Source organism: Sus scrofa, chromosome 12 (assembly GCF_000003025.6).
Source record: "Sus scrofa isolate TJ Tabasco breed Duroc chromosome 12, Sscrofa11.1, whole genome shotgun sequence".
NCBI classification, from domain to species: domain Eukaryota; kingdom Metazoa; phylum Chordata; class Mammalia; order Artiodactyla; family Suidae; genus Sus; species Sus scrofa.
Window position 1 is genome coordinate 2,260,320 of NC_010454.4, and position 14,696 is coordinate 2,275,015.

Below are 14,696 nucleotides of genomic sequence, written 5' to 3' on the forward strand. Positions count from 1 at the left end.
GGTCCAACCCTGTCTCCAGCCTCTCGGGAGCTCGATGGAACGTTTACGTCTCTCCTCCTGGCCGGGGACCCCTGGCGATGCGGGAGTGGTCGCCAGGGAACAGGCAGCAACCAGCTGGGACTGCATTTCCTTCCTCTGGGATACTGTTATTCTTTCCTGGGTTACAAATAATATGTCTCCGTGTGTAGTATATCTGTATGTTCCCCACATAGAATATGGGGGGGGGGGAACGGGCCAATTAGAGAGGAGAATAAAACTGACCTGTCCGCCCACACTCAGCACAGCTAGTGGTTTTCTGTCTGCTCGTCAACCTTTTTACTATGCATATGTATGTTTGGACCACGTTTGGTTTATATACATGTTTGATTTACACACATTATTTAAATGTTTGATTTGTGTATATAAATGCGTAGATTTGGAACATATTTGATGTGGTGGTGAGGGGGTGGGGGGAAGGGCTGTGGCCCCTCACAGGGAGGGGAGCGTCCGGCTCTGCCTTTTGCCCACGGTCCCTGGGCACCGCTGAAGGGTCCCGCCCACCCACCAGGGTGCTTGGAGCTGGCGCTGCGAGGCCATAAATTAGAGGTTTTATGGTGGTTTTGGCTCTTTGAGGATGTGGCTCCCTTCACGCCAGAAGCCCATCATTTGGCCCCTCCGTAGCTGACTTTCGGGAGTCCCAGGAAGGCAACGGCCACCAGAGCAAGTGGCTGCCTGTACAGCCTCAGACCCTCCTTGCTTTCTTCATCAACACCACGCTTTTCCTGCTCAGCTACCCCTTCTGTGAGTACATAATGTTATCATAAAAGCGGATGCAGAAGCAGACTCACCTTGCCCACCTGGGCACCTTCAATCTCTGACCACACGGTCCGCTTGCTCACAGGAGCCAGCGTGGTAGATGGAGCTGAATCTGGTGGTGCTGGCAGGGCCCATGTGCCAGCTCGGTCCAGCCCCAGCACAGCCCGCATCCTCCCTGGCAGCACTTACCCCCGGGGGTGACCTGGAGCAGGCCTGCAGCCGCTGGAGCTGCTGGCGCAGTTCGCAGACCTGGTCAGTCAGTTCAAACACCTTCCTGCGGAGGGCGTCCTTCTCCGTCAGGTTCTGAGAAATCTCCATCTGGGCTCCGTCCCTTGCTGAGTAAGCCTGCGGGCCAGACAGAACAACTCCCAGAGCATAAAGAGGCTCCACGACTCGGGGACCCAGACAGAGAAGGGCCTCGGTTTCTGACCTGTGTTTATCCTGGACTCATCCGCTGTGAACCACACACGGCTCATTCCGAGATGCACACTCAGCACTGTTTACATTTCACCTAAAGCCGTGTGTTTTAGTAACACCCAGTAGGTGGGGTGCACACCCCACCCCCAGAACTGAAAGGAGGACGGCCAAGGTGCCGTGAGTGTGGCAGCAGATGAAACTGCAGGGACTGAGGAGAGCGACCCCGAGTCTGGAACCAGCTGCCAGCAAGGACGAGGGACCCGGCACCTTCTGGCCTCCGAGTGCCCCCAGCCCGGCCCCCAGGCCACCCGCTGCCGCCCCCAGGTACCTGGTCCCGCTCCTTCTGCAGCTCCACCACCTGGCCCTGCAAGGCGCTCATCTTCTCCTTGTAGATCTCACAGTCCACCTTAGTCTTCTGGAACTGCAGCAGGGTCTGCTCCTTCTCTTCCCAGTACTGGACGGGGGGGCACAAGCACGGTCCACGATGGCCAGTGCTCTGAGGGTGGGGCTGAGGATGGGTGGGGGGAGCCTGGGGGCTGGGGGAAGACCTGGTTCCAGGGGAAACTCGGTGGACGCATGTCCTAAGTGCTCGATTCCAGGTGGGTCTACAGAGCAGCTGTGCTGACTACATTTTAATGTGGTCATCAAAATATGCATGGGTGGGCGTTCCCCAGTGACTCAGCGGCTTAAGGATCTAGAATTGTCACCGCTGTGGCTCAGGTTGGTGCTGTGGCATGGGTTTGATCCCTGGCCCCAGAACTTCCTGAGGCCACAAGGGTGACCAAAAAAAAAAAAAACGAATTGTGTTTTGTTTGTTCCAAGTCCCAAAACGAATGAATAATTTCACGCACCTGCCTCACTCTCTTCTACCTGTTCCTCTCTCCTCCCCTTTCACAGCAACTAAATCCCGGCTCTCACCTGGGGCTCCCACGCCCTTGAAATCACTCTGTTTTAATCACTTCTTTGCTGGGTCTGCTTTCTCACCACCCGCAAAGTAGACCTGACTGTGAGTTGGTGCCCAGTCCAGCTTTGAGGAAGGAATAAGCCAACAGGCCTTCGCATCGGTTAGGCAAAGCGGGGCTTCAGCTCACTGCGGATTGAAGGATCTGCTTCCCCGCCCAGCAGCCGGGCCTGGCCTCAGCCGGGAAGGTCACCTGCTTTCGCTGTCTCTCGGCTGCCACGGCCCGTGCCCTCAGAGAGTGGATGCGGTCCACCAGCTCCTGCCTGCTCTCCAGCGCCTCGTCCAGGCTCTGCTCCAGAATGTCCTTCTCCACCTGGTGTAGGGACAGGTCAGCCCTGGGACCCCGACGTCCCCACAGGCCCGGCCCCGGGAAGCATCCTCTTCTTCCAGCCCCGAGGGCAGGAGGCAGGAAGCTTCGAGGCAGGGGTGTGGGTGGATTCAGCCTTATACCGCACACTAGGCAGCAGCACAGCCAAGGTCAGCGATCCAGATGGGGAACAAGCATTTCTGCTCCCGGTGCCTGGCCGGGACCCTGTCCAGGAAGCCTCTGGGGGGAGGGCTGCACCTCCTCCCTTCTGGCAGCCTCAGCCTTCGACACGCCCAGCAGAGCTTCCAGGACAGACCCAGCGGGTGGGTCATTCCTTCCTCACGCTCACATTTAAGAAGGATGACACTGTTCAGGCCATGTGATGGCCGTGCCAGGGCGGTGGCCGGCCCATACACCCCTTGCCTGTCCGCTGAAGGACCAGCGCAGGAAACTGATATTGATGGAAAGAGGTTGAGGAGGAGAGGCAGAGGGTTGCATGATTCCGGGGCTTTGGCCTCCCGAACTTCTCTGCATCCTACAAATCCCACGTGGACAGGGTGACAGAGCAGCTCGCAAGCAGAAAGCCCCCCTCCCACCAACCCCAGAGCTAATCCTGGCTGTGTCATCAGCCCCGGGACCACCGGCCAGGAAGCGCAGGGTCTGGAGGCCTCAGGCTGCGGTGAGGCCCGGGCAGCAAGGGGACCCCCGGGGGCGCCGGGCCGGGACGCACCAGGCTGAAGGTCAGGGAGCGGAGCCTCTCGTTCTCCTCCTTCAGGCGGCTCAGCTCCTCGTCTCCAGGCTCCAGGTCGCTCGCCATCTTCAGGGACCGTTCTCGAAACTCGCGCTCACAGGAAGAAGACATCTTCTCCCGCTGCAGCTCTTGCTTCATGAGATACAGCTGCCGAGAGGACGTGAGGGGAGAATGGGACGGCCGCTCCCCGGAGGGCGCGGGAGCCCTGCGTGCTCTCCACCCTTCGCCGTAGGTCTGAGGCTGTTCCCCCGCTAAGATGTCCCTCTCCTGAGATTCCAAAATCCCCTAAAGGGTTTTCCTGATGAACAGTCCCCGTCCCTGCGGGAGGAGAGGTGCGTTTTAGCCTGGCCTTACAGAGGAGGTGTAGCAGTCACGTCGCCGGGCTGGGGTCCCTGGGACAGGACAGGACAGGAGCCCCAGCAGCAGGCTCTGGATCTGACGGCCAGTGCGGCCAGGGCGTGGACGGCAGTAAGTCCCCTCCAGGCCGGCCCTGGGGAGGGGGAGTTTCCCACAAGGCAAACCCAGGAGGCCAGGATGTCCCGAGGGACAGGGGACTGTGGTCCAGCTGGGATCAAGAGGGGGAAGAAGAACATTTGTGGGGGACATTTCCCCTCCGACGTCTAGTTAGCAGACTTTCCGTGAGCCATTAAGGACTTCCTGTTCTGGGCTCATCACTAGGTTAGGCGCAGCCTGCTCCCCAGATTCAAAATTAAGATACGCAAGGAAGAGGCCTAAAACGGAAAGGAAACTAAGCAAATGAACCTTCTATTCCCAACTCTGATGTTATAAATAAAACCAGTATTCTGAAACCTTAGCAGCAGTAGTAGTAGTTTGAAACCTTTTATTTCAAACCTGTTATTTCGAACTAATACCATCCCTAATTACAACGAAGGGGGGCTGGGCGGAGGCAGAGAAAGAAGGTGGGGGTTCAGCCACAATAACCTAGGAACACAGTATTTAACTACGAGCCTCAGCCTCGCACAAGGCGGGGTGGTGGCCGGGGAAGGACTATAAATCCTAGTTTTGCCCATCGCCCTGGTGTGGGAAAAGCCACTCCGAAACGATTTCAGGGGACCTGCAGGACTGAGCGAGTAAGAAACGTGTCAACGTGGGAGCCGAGGGGTCTCAGGGAGAAAGGAGCCCACAGGTTTGGACCTGGAGCAGAGAGGGCAGGAAGGAACCTGGGGATCGACTGGCATTCGCGGTTTGGGGGTGAAGTCAGGATTTCTGAAGGATGTGGATGTGCACACCTGCAAGCCTATGCATACCTGCATGTGCACATCCACACGTGTATTTATGTGCACGCTTCCTAGTCCTGTCTGCTGGAAGGGCCTCGCAGCAAAGACACCCCAGCAATGAGCACACCTAGGGCCCAGATCTTGGTCACTAAAGGCACTGGGGCCGCTTGGAGAAGTGGCTGACCATGGAGCTGAGGGAGGGTGGAAGGAGCTGAGGTGGGATATGAGCTATCCTGGAAGAACGTGGGATGCTGGGAGAAAGTCAGAGCTAAGAAACGCAGGCGTGTCCTGTCCCAGGACACGGAGCAGATGGAAGGGGCTCCACGCCAAATCTGGGCACTCTGAGCACCAGACTCGCTAAGGATGCTCATCTGCCACAGGCCACTGGGAGCAGGAATCCGCAGTGTGCGCCATTAATGGGAGTACAAGCGGGAAAGGAAGGCTCCTTCTCACGGCCAGGACGCCGAGGCCGCCCCGTCCCTGGAGGAGCCCTGGAGATGGGCTCATCATTCTGCAGCCACCAGAGTAAAGGCCCGGGGCAAGAATCACCGGTGAGGCTGAGTCCAAAGGGAAACGTCGATGAGGAGGATGAGAAGCCGGTGCCTGCCGGCCTCAGAGCCCCACCCCCAGACTGCTTACTGGCCGCAGGAAGCAACAGAGGGACTGGGGACTTGGGTACAGCACCTGATCCTGCACTGGCGGGAAAAAGCCCTGATGGATGTAATTTAGGTCGACTGATAAAACTGGGACACAGATTGTATATTAGACAGAAGGTATCAACTTTATGAAGTGGATGGCTATACTATGGTTATGTGACAAAATATCTTATTTTTAGGAAATATGCATTGGAATGTTTAGGGGGAAAGGGCCATGATTATGCAATTCAAGAGGTTCAGGAAAATGCGTGTGTGTGTGTGTGGTGTGTGTGTGTGGTGTGTCTGTAGAGAGAGATGAGAGAAATGGAGAGAGTGCAAGTGATAAAGGAAGGGTATATGAGCGTCCTTTGTGTTTTTATTTGCATATTTTTGGGTGAATTTGAAATTCTTTCTAGATAAAGTTTAAAATTAAAAACCTAAAAACACAAGTTCCAGTTGTTGCGCGGTGGGTTAAGACTCCAACTGCAGCAGCTCTGGTTGCAGCTGCAGCTGAGATTCAATCCCCGGCCAGGGAACTTCCATATGGCGTGGGTATAGCCAGACAAAAGAAAAAAAGAAAAAAGGAAAAAAACAAAAAACAAAAAACTAGGGCGTTCCCGTTGTGGCTCATTGGGTTTTGAAGCTGACTGGTATCCATGAGGATGTGGGTTCAATCCCTGGCCTCGCTCAGTGGGTTAAGGATCCAGCATTGCTGTGAGCTGTGGTGTAGGTTACAGACATGGCCTAGATCTGGCATGGCTGTGGCTGTGATGTAGGCCGGCAGCTGCCACTCCGATTTGACCACCAGCCTGGGAACTTCCATATGCTGCCCTAAAAAGCAAAAACAAAACAAAAACTAAACTAAACTGAAAACAAACAATGCCATAGTTAAAAGCAAAAGCCAAAGTGACAAGGAAAGAGTATCCTCGATAAAGAACAGATCAATAAGAAAGCACTTATCCCCAAGAGAAAAATAGTAAAAACTGCCAGAGTATGGAGTTCGTGTCGTGGCACAGTGGTTAACGAATCCGACTAGGACCATGAGGTTGCAGGTTCGATCCCTGCCCTTGCTCAGTGGGTTAACGACCCGGCATTGCCGTGAGCTGTGGTGTAGGTCGCAGACACGGCTCGGATCCGCGTTGCTGTGGCTCTGGCATAGGCTGGCAGCTACAGCTCTGATTCGACCCCTAGCCTGGGAACCTCCATATGCCGCGGAAGCGGCTCAAGAAATGGCAAAAAGACAAAAAAAAAAAAAAAAAAAAACCAAAAAACAAACAAAACTGCTGGGGTCTGAGTGGGCCTCACTAGTAACACTCCCATTCTCCCACCTGAATCCAGGACCAGCCGACAAAGACAAAGGAGGGCCCATAGAGGTCCAGCTGTCCCCCTAGAACTGACACAGCTGGAGGGGAGTGGGCCCTAGGTGCAGGTGGAGGGGCCTCCCCCGGGTCCACAGAGATGATAGGGCAGGGCGGGCTCATGGCCACAGCCATGCAGCCTATGGGAGGGGGCCTGGAGGTGGAGAAGGGTCAGCTCCTGCAGGGCATCGTGGGGGTGGGCAGGAGTGGCAGGAGAGGGACCGGCCAGGGCACAGGCATGGGGTGGGGAGCAGCAGGTCAGGAGGGCACCCCGCACCCCACTACCTCCTCCTGCAGGCTGCGGCAGCGCGTGGCGGCCAGCTCCTTCTCCTGCAGCGCGTTGCTGTAGTGCAGCGAGAGACTCAGCATCTCGTCCTTCAGCTTCAGCACCTCGTGGAAGTGGGCGCTGACCTCGCGCTTCATGCGGCTGTGGTCGGCCTCCAGCTGGCGCAGGCTCTCAACACGGGCCTCGGCCTGAGCCACACGCTCCTGCAGCCCCCGGCACTGCTGCAGCAGCGCCTCCTTCTGGCCCTTCTCCTGACTCAGCTCCTCCTGCAGACTGCTGATGGCCCCAGCCAGGCACTCAGTCAGCTTGGACGTCTCCATGAGCCCTGTAGGATGGGGCAGGTGGGCCCAGGGGCTCCTTCTCCTCCAGGATCTTGCTTCCTGCACCCGGACTCTCAAGCAGGACCCCCCCCCCCCCCAATCTGGTGGTCGTCTTCAAAGCTTCCATGCTCAACAGGTTGGTTAAATGAATAGTATTGATGGGCCATTTTGGTACAAGGGCTACCTGCTTGGCTTCCCCGAGAGACCCTGTGTTCAGACCCAACCGCCCCATACCATCAGCTGGGCGCCATGCTAGCTCATTCTCCTGTCATCCTACGGAACCCATAAGAATGTGAAACCGTGTAACAGAACTCGGAGTCCCATCAGCGTGGACCGTGATGCAAGCAGGCGGAAGGCTTTCCTGCCCACGGCTTTGAGTGATGTCACCCTGCTCCTCTGAGTACCGAAATCTCTCAACAGCTCCCCTAGGGAAGCCTAAAATCACTCAGTTAATGAAAACAGCCACCTCACCCACTGGCGAGCTGAGCCAGCTGGACGGGGCACCCCTCCGCCTCAGGTACCACGTTTAGGCTTTCCGGGAAAGGAGGGGCTTCCTCTTTGCCTGCACCCCTCCACTGCAGACCCCATGCCCTGTGAGGGGTCTCCTCCTGGTGCTGGATAATCAGGGACTAACTCTTGCTTTTAGAACCCAAGGTCATGGGCGTTGCCTGTCCACCCCCACTGTGGTTAGTGGAGGGGGGCCGCCTCACCCAGAGTGCAGGCACAGGGACAGGAACCTCTGCCTGGAGGGAGCAGGGAAACATCTGGAACAGCTTGCAGTCAAGACAGGACACCCTTCCCGCACCCCGGGTTACATCCAAGACCCAGCTCTCACCACTGAAGTTGGTGAAGTCCACACTGGGCTGCAGCCCAGTGACCAGGGTGTAGACGTCGGGGTTGTGGAACTTCAGGCTCTCCAGGAAGGCGATGGCCCCGTTCTTGCCTCGGGTCTTCAGCAAATCCAGCAAGTGCCCTTGGAGAGAGAACGGTCTGAGCCAAGCAGGCGCCGGGCGGGCTTCCCACTAGGAAAGTGGGGGGGCCCCTCACGGCTCTGGGGTGGTTCAAGAAGGGCCAGGCCGGGAGTTATTGAGAACTGATCCCCACGTGCTAAGAGTTGGGGAGGAAGGACCCAGGAGGATGATCGGGTGCTCAAGACCTCCAAGGTGTGCGCGGACTCGTGCAGACACAGGTGTATACAAAGCAGGTGGGAGGAAAGAGGCAAAGGCGCGGCCCCGGGGGCGGCTCCCGGGGAGGCTCGGGCCTTCCGCGCCCAGCCAGACCCGGCACTCGCAGCTCCGATTAGCAGCTTGAATCCATTTCTCCTGTGTGTAGTGGCCAGCAGGCAACAGGCACAAAGAGTGTGCTGCTGACCGCTACCACTTACTGCCTGCTTTCTACGGCTCAGGCTTTGAGAGGAGTATCTGACCCACGGCAATTCCCTCAATTCTCCTAAAAACTGCATATGATGAAACTATGAGCTTCCCTGCTCTTGAATGGATAAACACGGCTAGTCAGAAAGTCGGAATCAGCTCCAAAGACATCCGGAGCAGGTTGAGTTGTGGTCTCAGAGTCATGTCCACTTGGAACCTGCCCATGAGGCCTTGTTTGGAAAAGGCTTTGCAGACGAAATTAAGGTAAGGATCTCAAGATGAGAGCGTCCCGAGATTCAGGTGGGCCCTAAAGCCAATCACAAGCGTCCCAATGAGACAGAAGAGCCCACGTGAGGATAGAGGCAGAGATGGGAGCGGTGCAGTTACAAGCCAGGGACGCTGGGGCCACCAGGGGAGAAGGAGGCAAGGCGTTTTCTCCCCTAAGCCTTCAGAGCACGAGCAGCTCTGCTGACACCTTGATTTCAGGTGTGGGACACCTCGATTTCCAAACTGTGAGAGAAGACATGTCTGCCGCTTTAAGCCACCAGGTTTATGTCATTTGTTGCAGCAGCTTTGGGATACTCTGCAGTGTCCCCACGACTGGACCTGGGCCCCCTGCCCTTGCAGGACCCTCCCAGGACCACCTGCATTGACGTGGCGCAGTGGAAAGGGCCGGCTGGGGCCTCAGCAGCCGGGAGGCAGTGCTCACCAACTCTCATGGCCGTGTTGGTGAACCTGGGGCTGTGCAGCACCTCCTCCTCGTCCAGCTGGTCCAGCACCTTCGCCTGGCGCAGGTAGGGGGTGAGGCGGCTGGGGCAGACGCTGCGCACGATCCGGCAGCGGTGGTCCTCCACCATCTCCCACAGCATCTCCTCGCCCAGGGCACCCAGAGAGGAGTCCGTGCGGCACAGCTCCGCCATGGCCGGGCCTGAGCACCCTGGATGGGAAGGGCGGCCACGGGGGCTGGCGTCAGGGACACGGCTTCCTGCCGGGGAGGCTTTTGCATGCAAACCCTCTCCCCCACGCCCCTGGTAGGGATTTAATGACCAGTTCCGAGCGGGCAGGACATCCACTCCGGCCCTGGTGCCCCATGACCATTGGGAGGACATTATGCATCCTCACTGTTGACTCAAGTCCATTCCTCTGCCTGGAGCAGAGCAAGAAGCACTGCGTTTCTTTTGGGATCAGGAGACTGGATTTGCCTTTAAAGCTCAGGAAGCTGCCCCTGGCCTGGGGAACTGGTTTACAGAATGAGGGTGACATTAAAAAACAGAACACGGGCGTTCCCGTCGTGATGCCGTGGTTAACGAATCCGACTAGGAACCATGAGGTTGCGGGTTCGATCCCTGCCCTTGCTCAGTGGGTTAAGGATCCGGCGTTGCAGACACAGCTCGGATCCCACATTGCTGTGGCTCTGGTGTAGGCCGGTGACTACAGCTCTGATTAGGCCTGGGAACCTCCATATGTCGCGGAGTGGCCCAAGAAATGGCAAAAAAGACACAAACAAAAAGACAAAACAGAACATGAATTCTTTTTTTTTTCTTTTTGGCTGGACCTGCAGCATGCAAGCATTCCTGGGCCAGGGATCGAACACCCGCCACAGCCGTGACGATGCCGGATCCTTAACCTATTGAGCCACCAGGGAACTCCTAGAACATGCATTTCCAAGAGGGGTGACGGCTCCCAAGGATTTAAAAATTGATGGTTAAGCAAAAATTCTTAACTCTTCTATTGCATAAAGCATAGATGTGCATTAACAGACACAGTGTTCCTGTGATGTTAATATGTAATGAAACGGCGGTGAGAGAGGTGGGAGGCACGAGCACTCGTCTAGGATCCAAGACCTTCCGTTGGGAGGATCTCACAGAGCCCCTGCCCAGCCTTGGGCGCTCCCACACCCCCTGATTTGTAATGAGCTGCCTCCAAGGCTGTGCTCCCACCTGAATCTCTCTTTTCCCTCTAGCCTGTGACTAGTTCAAGGTCATTAGTCCAGTGACCCATCTAAGTAATACTAAGATGCTTTTAAACCATGGGCTGTTTAAAGCACACTGAAAACCTCCTGCTGATGGTGTAAAATAGCCATGCACCTGCTGCGCAGAGTCAACCTGTCTTAACACTGTACACCTGGACCTGCTTCTTAAGGCCGTGCTCTTCGAGACAGCCCAGCCCTGTTATCTCCCGCCTGCCCCTTGCTCTCTGCCACAGGTGACGGCTGGGCTGTACACTGCATCTGAGTGTGTCTAAAACACGACAGGGCACCTCCGCGTGACGCTTTGTGCCCACAGGAACCCCATAAACAGTATGGTGCTGGGTGTGGCTCGTCGCTCAGCTTTTTTTGAGGTTTAGCAACTGGATACATGCAGCTTGATAGATCCTCTAACTGCCCACGGGATTCGATTATACAAATGAGCCACGACTGGTCTCCTGTGGACGGGCGTTAGGTCGTTTCTCCTTTTTCTCCAGCACACCTAGCGCTGCAATGACCATGCTTGTACAGCATCTCAGGCACGGGTGGGAGCGTTTCTCTCAGGCCCGTGAATTCCTGGGATTTGATTCTGTTCTCTGGGAAGGACAAGATGGACCGGCTGGTGTCCAGTACCTCTTGCAGAGGTCTGTGCATGAAAAACACTTGAAAACCAGAAAAGAAATCAAGCCTTGTAAACTAAGAAAAAGGGGTGGTCATTTCAGGGTCCTGTCCCCATGAACAGCCTCCCCCCACCCCTTGGTCCACGTGAGGGGCCTGGTCTTCAGCAGGTACTCACCAAAAGCTGCTCACATGCGTGCTTACAGGAGCTCCTTGCAGCGGGATGGGGTGCCGTGTCCCCTCCAAGGCCAGGTGTGGTTGCTGATCGCTGGGCGGAGCAGGGCTGGGTGGGAAGAGCCTGAAAACAGTGCTAAGATGACCTCATATCTATCTCAAGCCTCGTGACTTGTACCAAAACTCAAGGTCAGAACATCAAAGACTAAGGCAAGAGGGAGAGAAAAAGCAAACTCTGATCCAGGAAATAATTTGACAGATCTTTGACCCTTATTGTTTGCTCAGGAACTATAAAAGCTTCCTTGGGGCTTGGAAGCAGATGAGGGAAACTGGGCTTTGAACACTAGAATACCAAGGAGGGGAAGCAGGCGCAGTGGTCACCCACCGTGTCCTGGTCACCACGGGGCCAGACTCCACTAACATCCTTCCCCTAGGTCTGCTACCCAGAAAGAGGGGCCTGTGGGTGGGCACGGGGGTCTCCCTGGACGAGGGAGGAGAGGGAACCAGCAGAGAGTGAGAGTTCTGGCCTAATGTGGCTCATTCCTGGTTTCGTCAAAGGAACAGTCAATGTGTGCTCATGAGTGGGGGCTTTTATGGGCTGAAAGGTGTCCCCTTAAAAGATAGGTTGACGTTCCCCCTCTCAGCACCTGTGAATGTGACTTTATTTGGAAACAGGGTCAGTGCAGATGTGATCAAGGTGAGGTTGTTAGGGTGGGCCTTGAATCCCATATGACTGGTGACCTTATAAGAGGAGAGGCCCAGAGACAGGCGCACAGGGAGAAGTCCCGTGATAACAGAGGCAGCCATTGCAGTGATGCTAGTAGCAGTCAAAGGTTGCCAGGGAGTGCCAGCAACACCCGGGCTCAGAGAAAGGCACGGAACACATCCTCCCTACACCTTCTTGGGGAGCCTGGGCCTGCTGACACCCGACCTTCAGAACGGAGAGCAAATCTGTCTGTTGTTTGAAGCCATGCAGAGCGGTGATTTATTATGGCAGCCCTGGGAACTGACACACGGGGGCAAAGGGGATTTGGAGACCGGCCCAAGTCCCGGCGTGCCCAGTCACCTCAAGGCTGTCAACCACACACTTGAACGCAAGGCTCTCGAGCTCCAGGCATCTCTGCCCAGGAGAACTCTGCATCCCTGGGTTTGGCTCTCCTGATCTGGATGACCTTCCTCCTGTCTCAGGACCGGCTGCCCCGTCCCCAGAGCCCAGTACAAAATGAAAATATGGGCTCCTTGTTTTAAAAGCATCCAGAGTTTCTAGACAGTGACAGCAGAGCATTAAACCAAGTGCAGGGCCCTGGGGACAGGTTACACCCATGAAGCTGGCCCTGCTTTGCGGGATCAAGGGGGCTCCAGACCCCCACTCTGTGACCTATGCCTAGATTCCTGGCTCGACCCAACAACTCTTTTGCGATGGTCATGGCCCTTCTGTCTAGTTTTCTTTGAAGTACCTCTGGGGGTATAAGCACCCCCTCCTCAGCACCTGGAGTAGGGAGTGGGCTTGTTAGCGGGGGGGACCTACCTTCTCCATGGCTGCCAGGCTGGTGGCCTGGGGGCTAGGAAGACAGGGCTGGGGTCCAGACTCTTGCTGTGACCACGGAGAAATGGCTCAGCGCTGGTTCTAATAGGCCGACCATCCAAGGGCTCAGGACAGAGGACCAACTCCAGTGCAGCCCTTCCAAGCCCTGTCTGGCCCTGCCCTGTGAAGCCCATGGGCTTTTTGTTTTCCCAGGCCTATCTGTCCTTCTGGAAACTGGGTGGCCAGCAATGAGATCTCAGGTGCCTGGTACCTGGCCAAGGAGCCTGGGCCTGCAGGCACCATCCAGCGCCCCCAGCCAAGCTCGCATCCGCTGCCCCGGAGGCCCCAAGAGGAGCTGAGAGCGTCTGCCTGGGGACCTGCGGGCCCCCTGCCAGCTTCCTCCATTCCGCACCCTCGCTTACTCGCTCCAGGGTCCTGTTCCCCTCAGCTGACCTGTGCCCCCAGGAAGGCGTGGCCAGGTGTACCGAGGTGTCTGGGGGTTTCTCTCTCGCCTCCTCAGATGACAACCTCAGCTGAGTGTGCACAGCCACTCCCACGGTGCGTTCCGTGTGTGTGTGTGTGTGTGTGTGTGAGAGAGAGAGAGAGAGCGTGCGCACACTCAAATAGGTGGGAGAGAAGGAGACGGAGCAGGAAGATTCTGGAATGCCGTTCCCTGATTCTAACACTTATTTGTGGTGGTAGAATCTTTTTTCTTTCTATTGATTAAACTTTTTAGAATGAGCAAGCATGGGTTTAATAAAAACGTGAATGAAAAATGTGCTTGCCGTGTCAGCAAAAGGGTGTTGGGGTCGAGCTGCTGCAGCGCGTTCCAGCCCCGCCCCAAAGGACAGGATGCCGCCCTAAGGTGCATCTCAAAGGGATGATTCCAATGAGCCCAGACTCTCGTGTCTTCCCATACCTAGAAAAGCGCGACATCATTCACTTGAGGTGTCTGGTTTTTTTAAATTAACAGGAACCTTGTGAAGTGCCCACTGCCTGGCTTTTCCCTCGGTCCTGTGAGGAAGTGCCACCCAGCATGTGTGCCGGGCACAGGGAGGGTGGGAGCTGACCTGGGTGACAGGCGCTGGCTGAAGCGGGGAAAGTTCTGGAAAAGGTGGGGGTGGGGGGACTTGGTCGGCCCGGCCCTGCGTCAGTGGGGAAGGAACTGCTTCTTATGCTCAGGAGAGGATTTCCTAACTTTCCCCTTAGTGAACGAGCGTGGGCCAGCTTTATAAAACCCTGCTCCCCACAAAGGTCTCATAAGACATCCATTCGACATATACCAAGCCTGAGCCTGTAGGTTGGAAAACAGACGAGAAGTAAATACGCCAGCCCTTAATGTGACCCAGACGCCTTCTCTGACCAGGGCCTGTGGTCCTGGGTTAGTCAGCTCCAGTGACCCAAACACTCGGATTCACAGAGTATTAACTTTCCTTTTTAGCAAATGGCACTCTGGTGTGCTGTCTGGTATTATATGAAATAGATGCCAGGGGTTAGGGGGTGGTGGGCACGTCCCCAGCCTGCATGTTTAGACTCCAAAGTCTCTGATGACCAGGCCTGGCTGGGAGGTAGCCCTTAAGGTCTTCCCTGGGCTGGGTCCTGGTGACAGCCTGCCTGAGAGCATCTTCTAGTCCGACTGTTCCTGCACCTGCTTGCCCGTAGCATCGCAGCTTGCCATGCCTACCAAAAGTGAACTCGGAAAATCAGAGCCAGCTCAAGCGACGAGCTGCCTTAACAGGACAGCTGAAGACAGGTCTCTCTAGGACTCACCCCAACCAATTGTCCCGGGCTCCTGGGACCCGTCAGCTGCTTCAGGTGTAAGTGGGCGCAGTCTAGTAGAAGCCATGCCAGTCCCTTCTTCATGCAGCAGGGTAGCTTACCACAGATCCTCAGGGAGCAATTTAAAATGTGGGCGTTTCCTTGTAACTCAGCCCCAATTTGTTTGTTTATTTATTGCTTTTTAGGGCCACACCTG

General features: G+C 56.0%; 1 protein-coding gene across 1 annotated transcript in view; it reads right to left on the reverse strand.

Annotated features, from left to right (window-relative positions):
• Positions 1-14,696, reverse strand: part of CARD14 (caspase recruitment domain family member 14) — a 26,679-nt gene extending 11,983 nt beyond the window's left edge. Inside the window, 9 exon segments of the mRNA XM_021066500.1 lie at positions 985-1,140; positions 1,541-1,666; positions 2,367-2,486; positions 3,211-3,378; positions 6,748-7,073; positions 7,904-8,041; positions 9,148-9,375; positions 11,201-11,320; positions 14,492-14,696. Coding sequence (XP_020922159.1) covers positions 985-1,140; positions 1,541-1,666; positions 2,367-2,486; positions 3,211-3,378; positions 6,748-7,073; positions 7,904-8,041; positions 9,148-9,358 — 1,245 coding nt within the window. The 5' untranslated portion in view covers positions 9,359-9,375; positions 11,201-11,320; positions 14,492-14,696.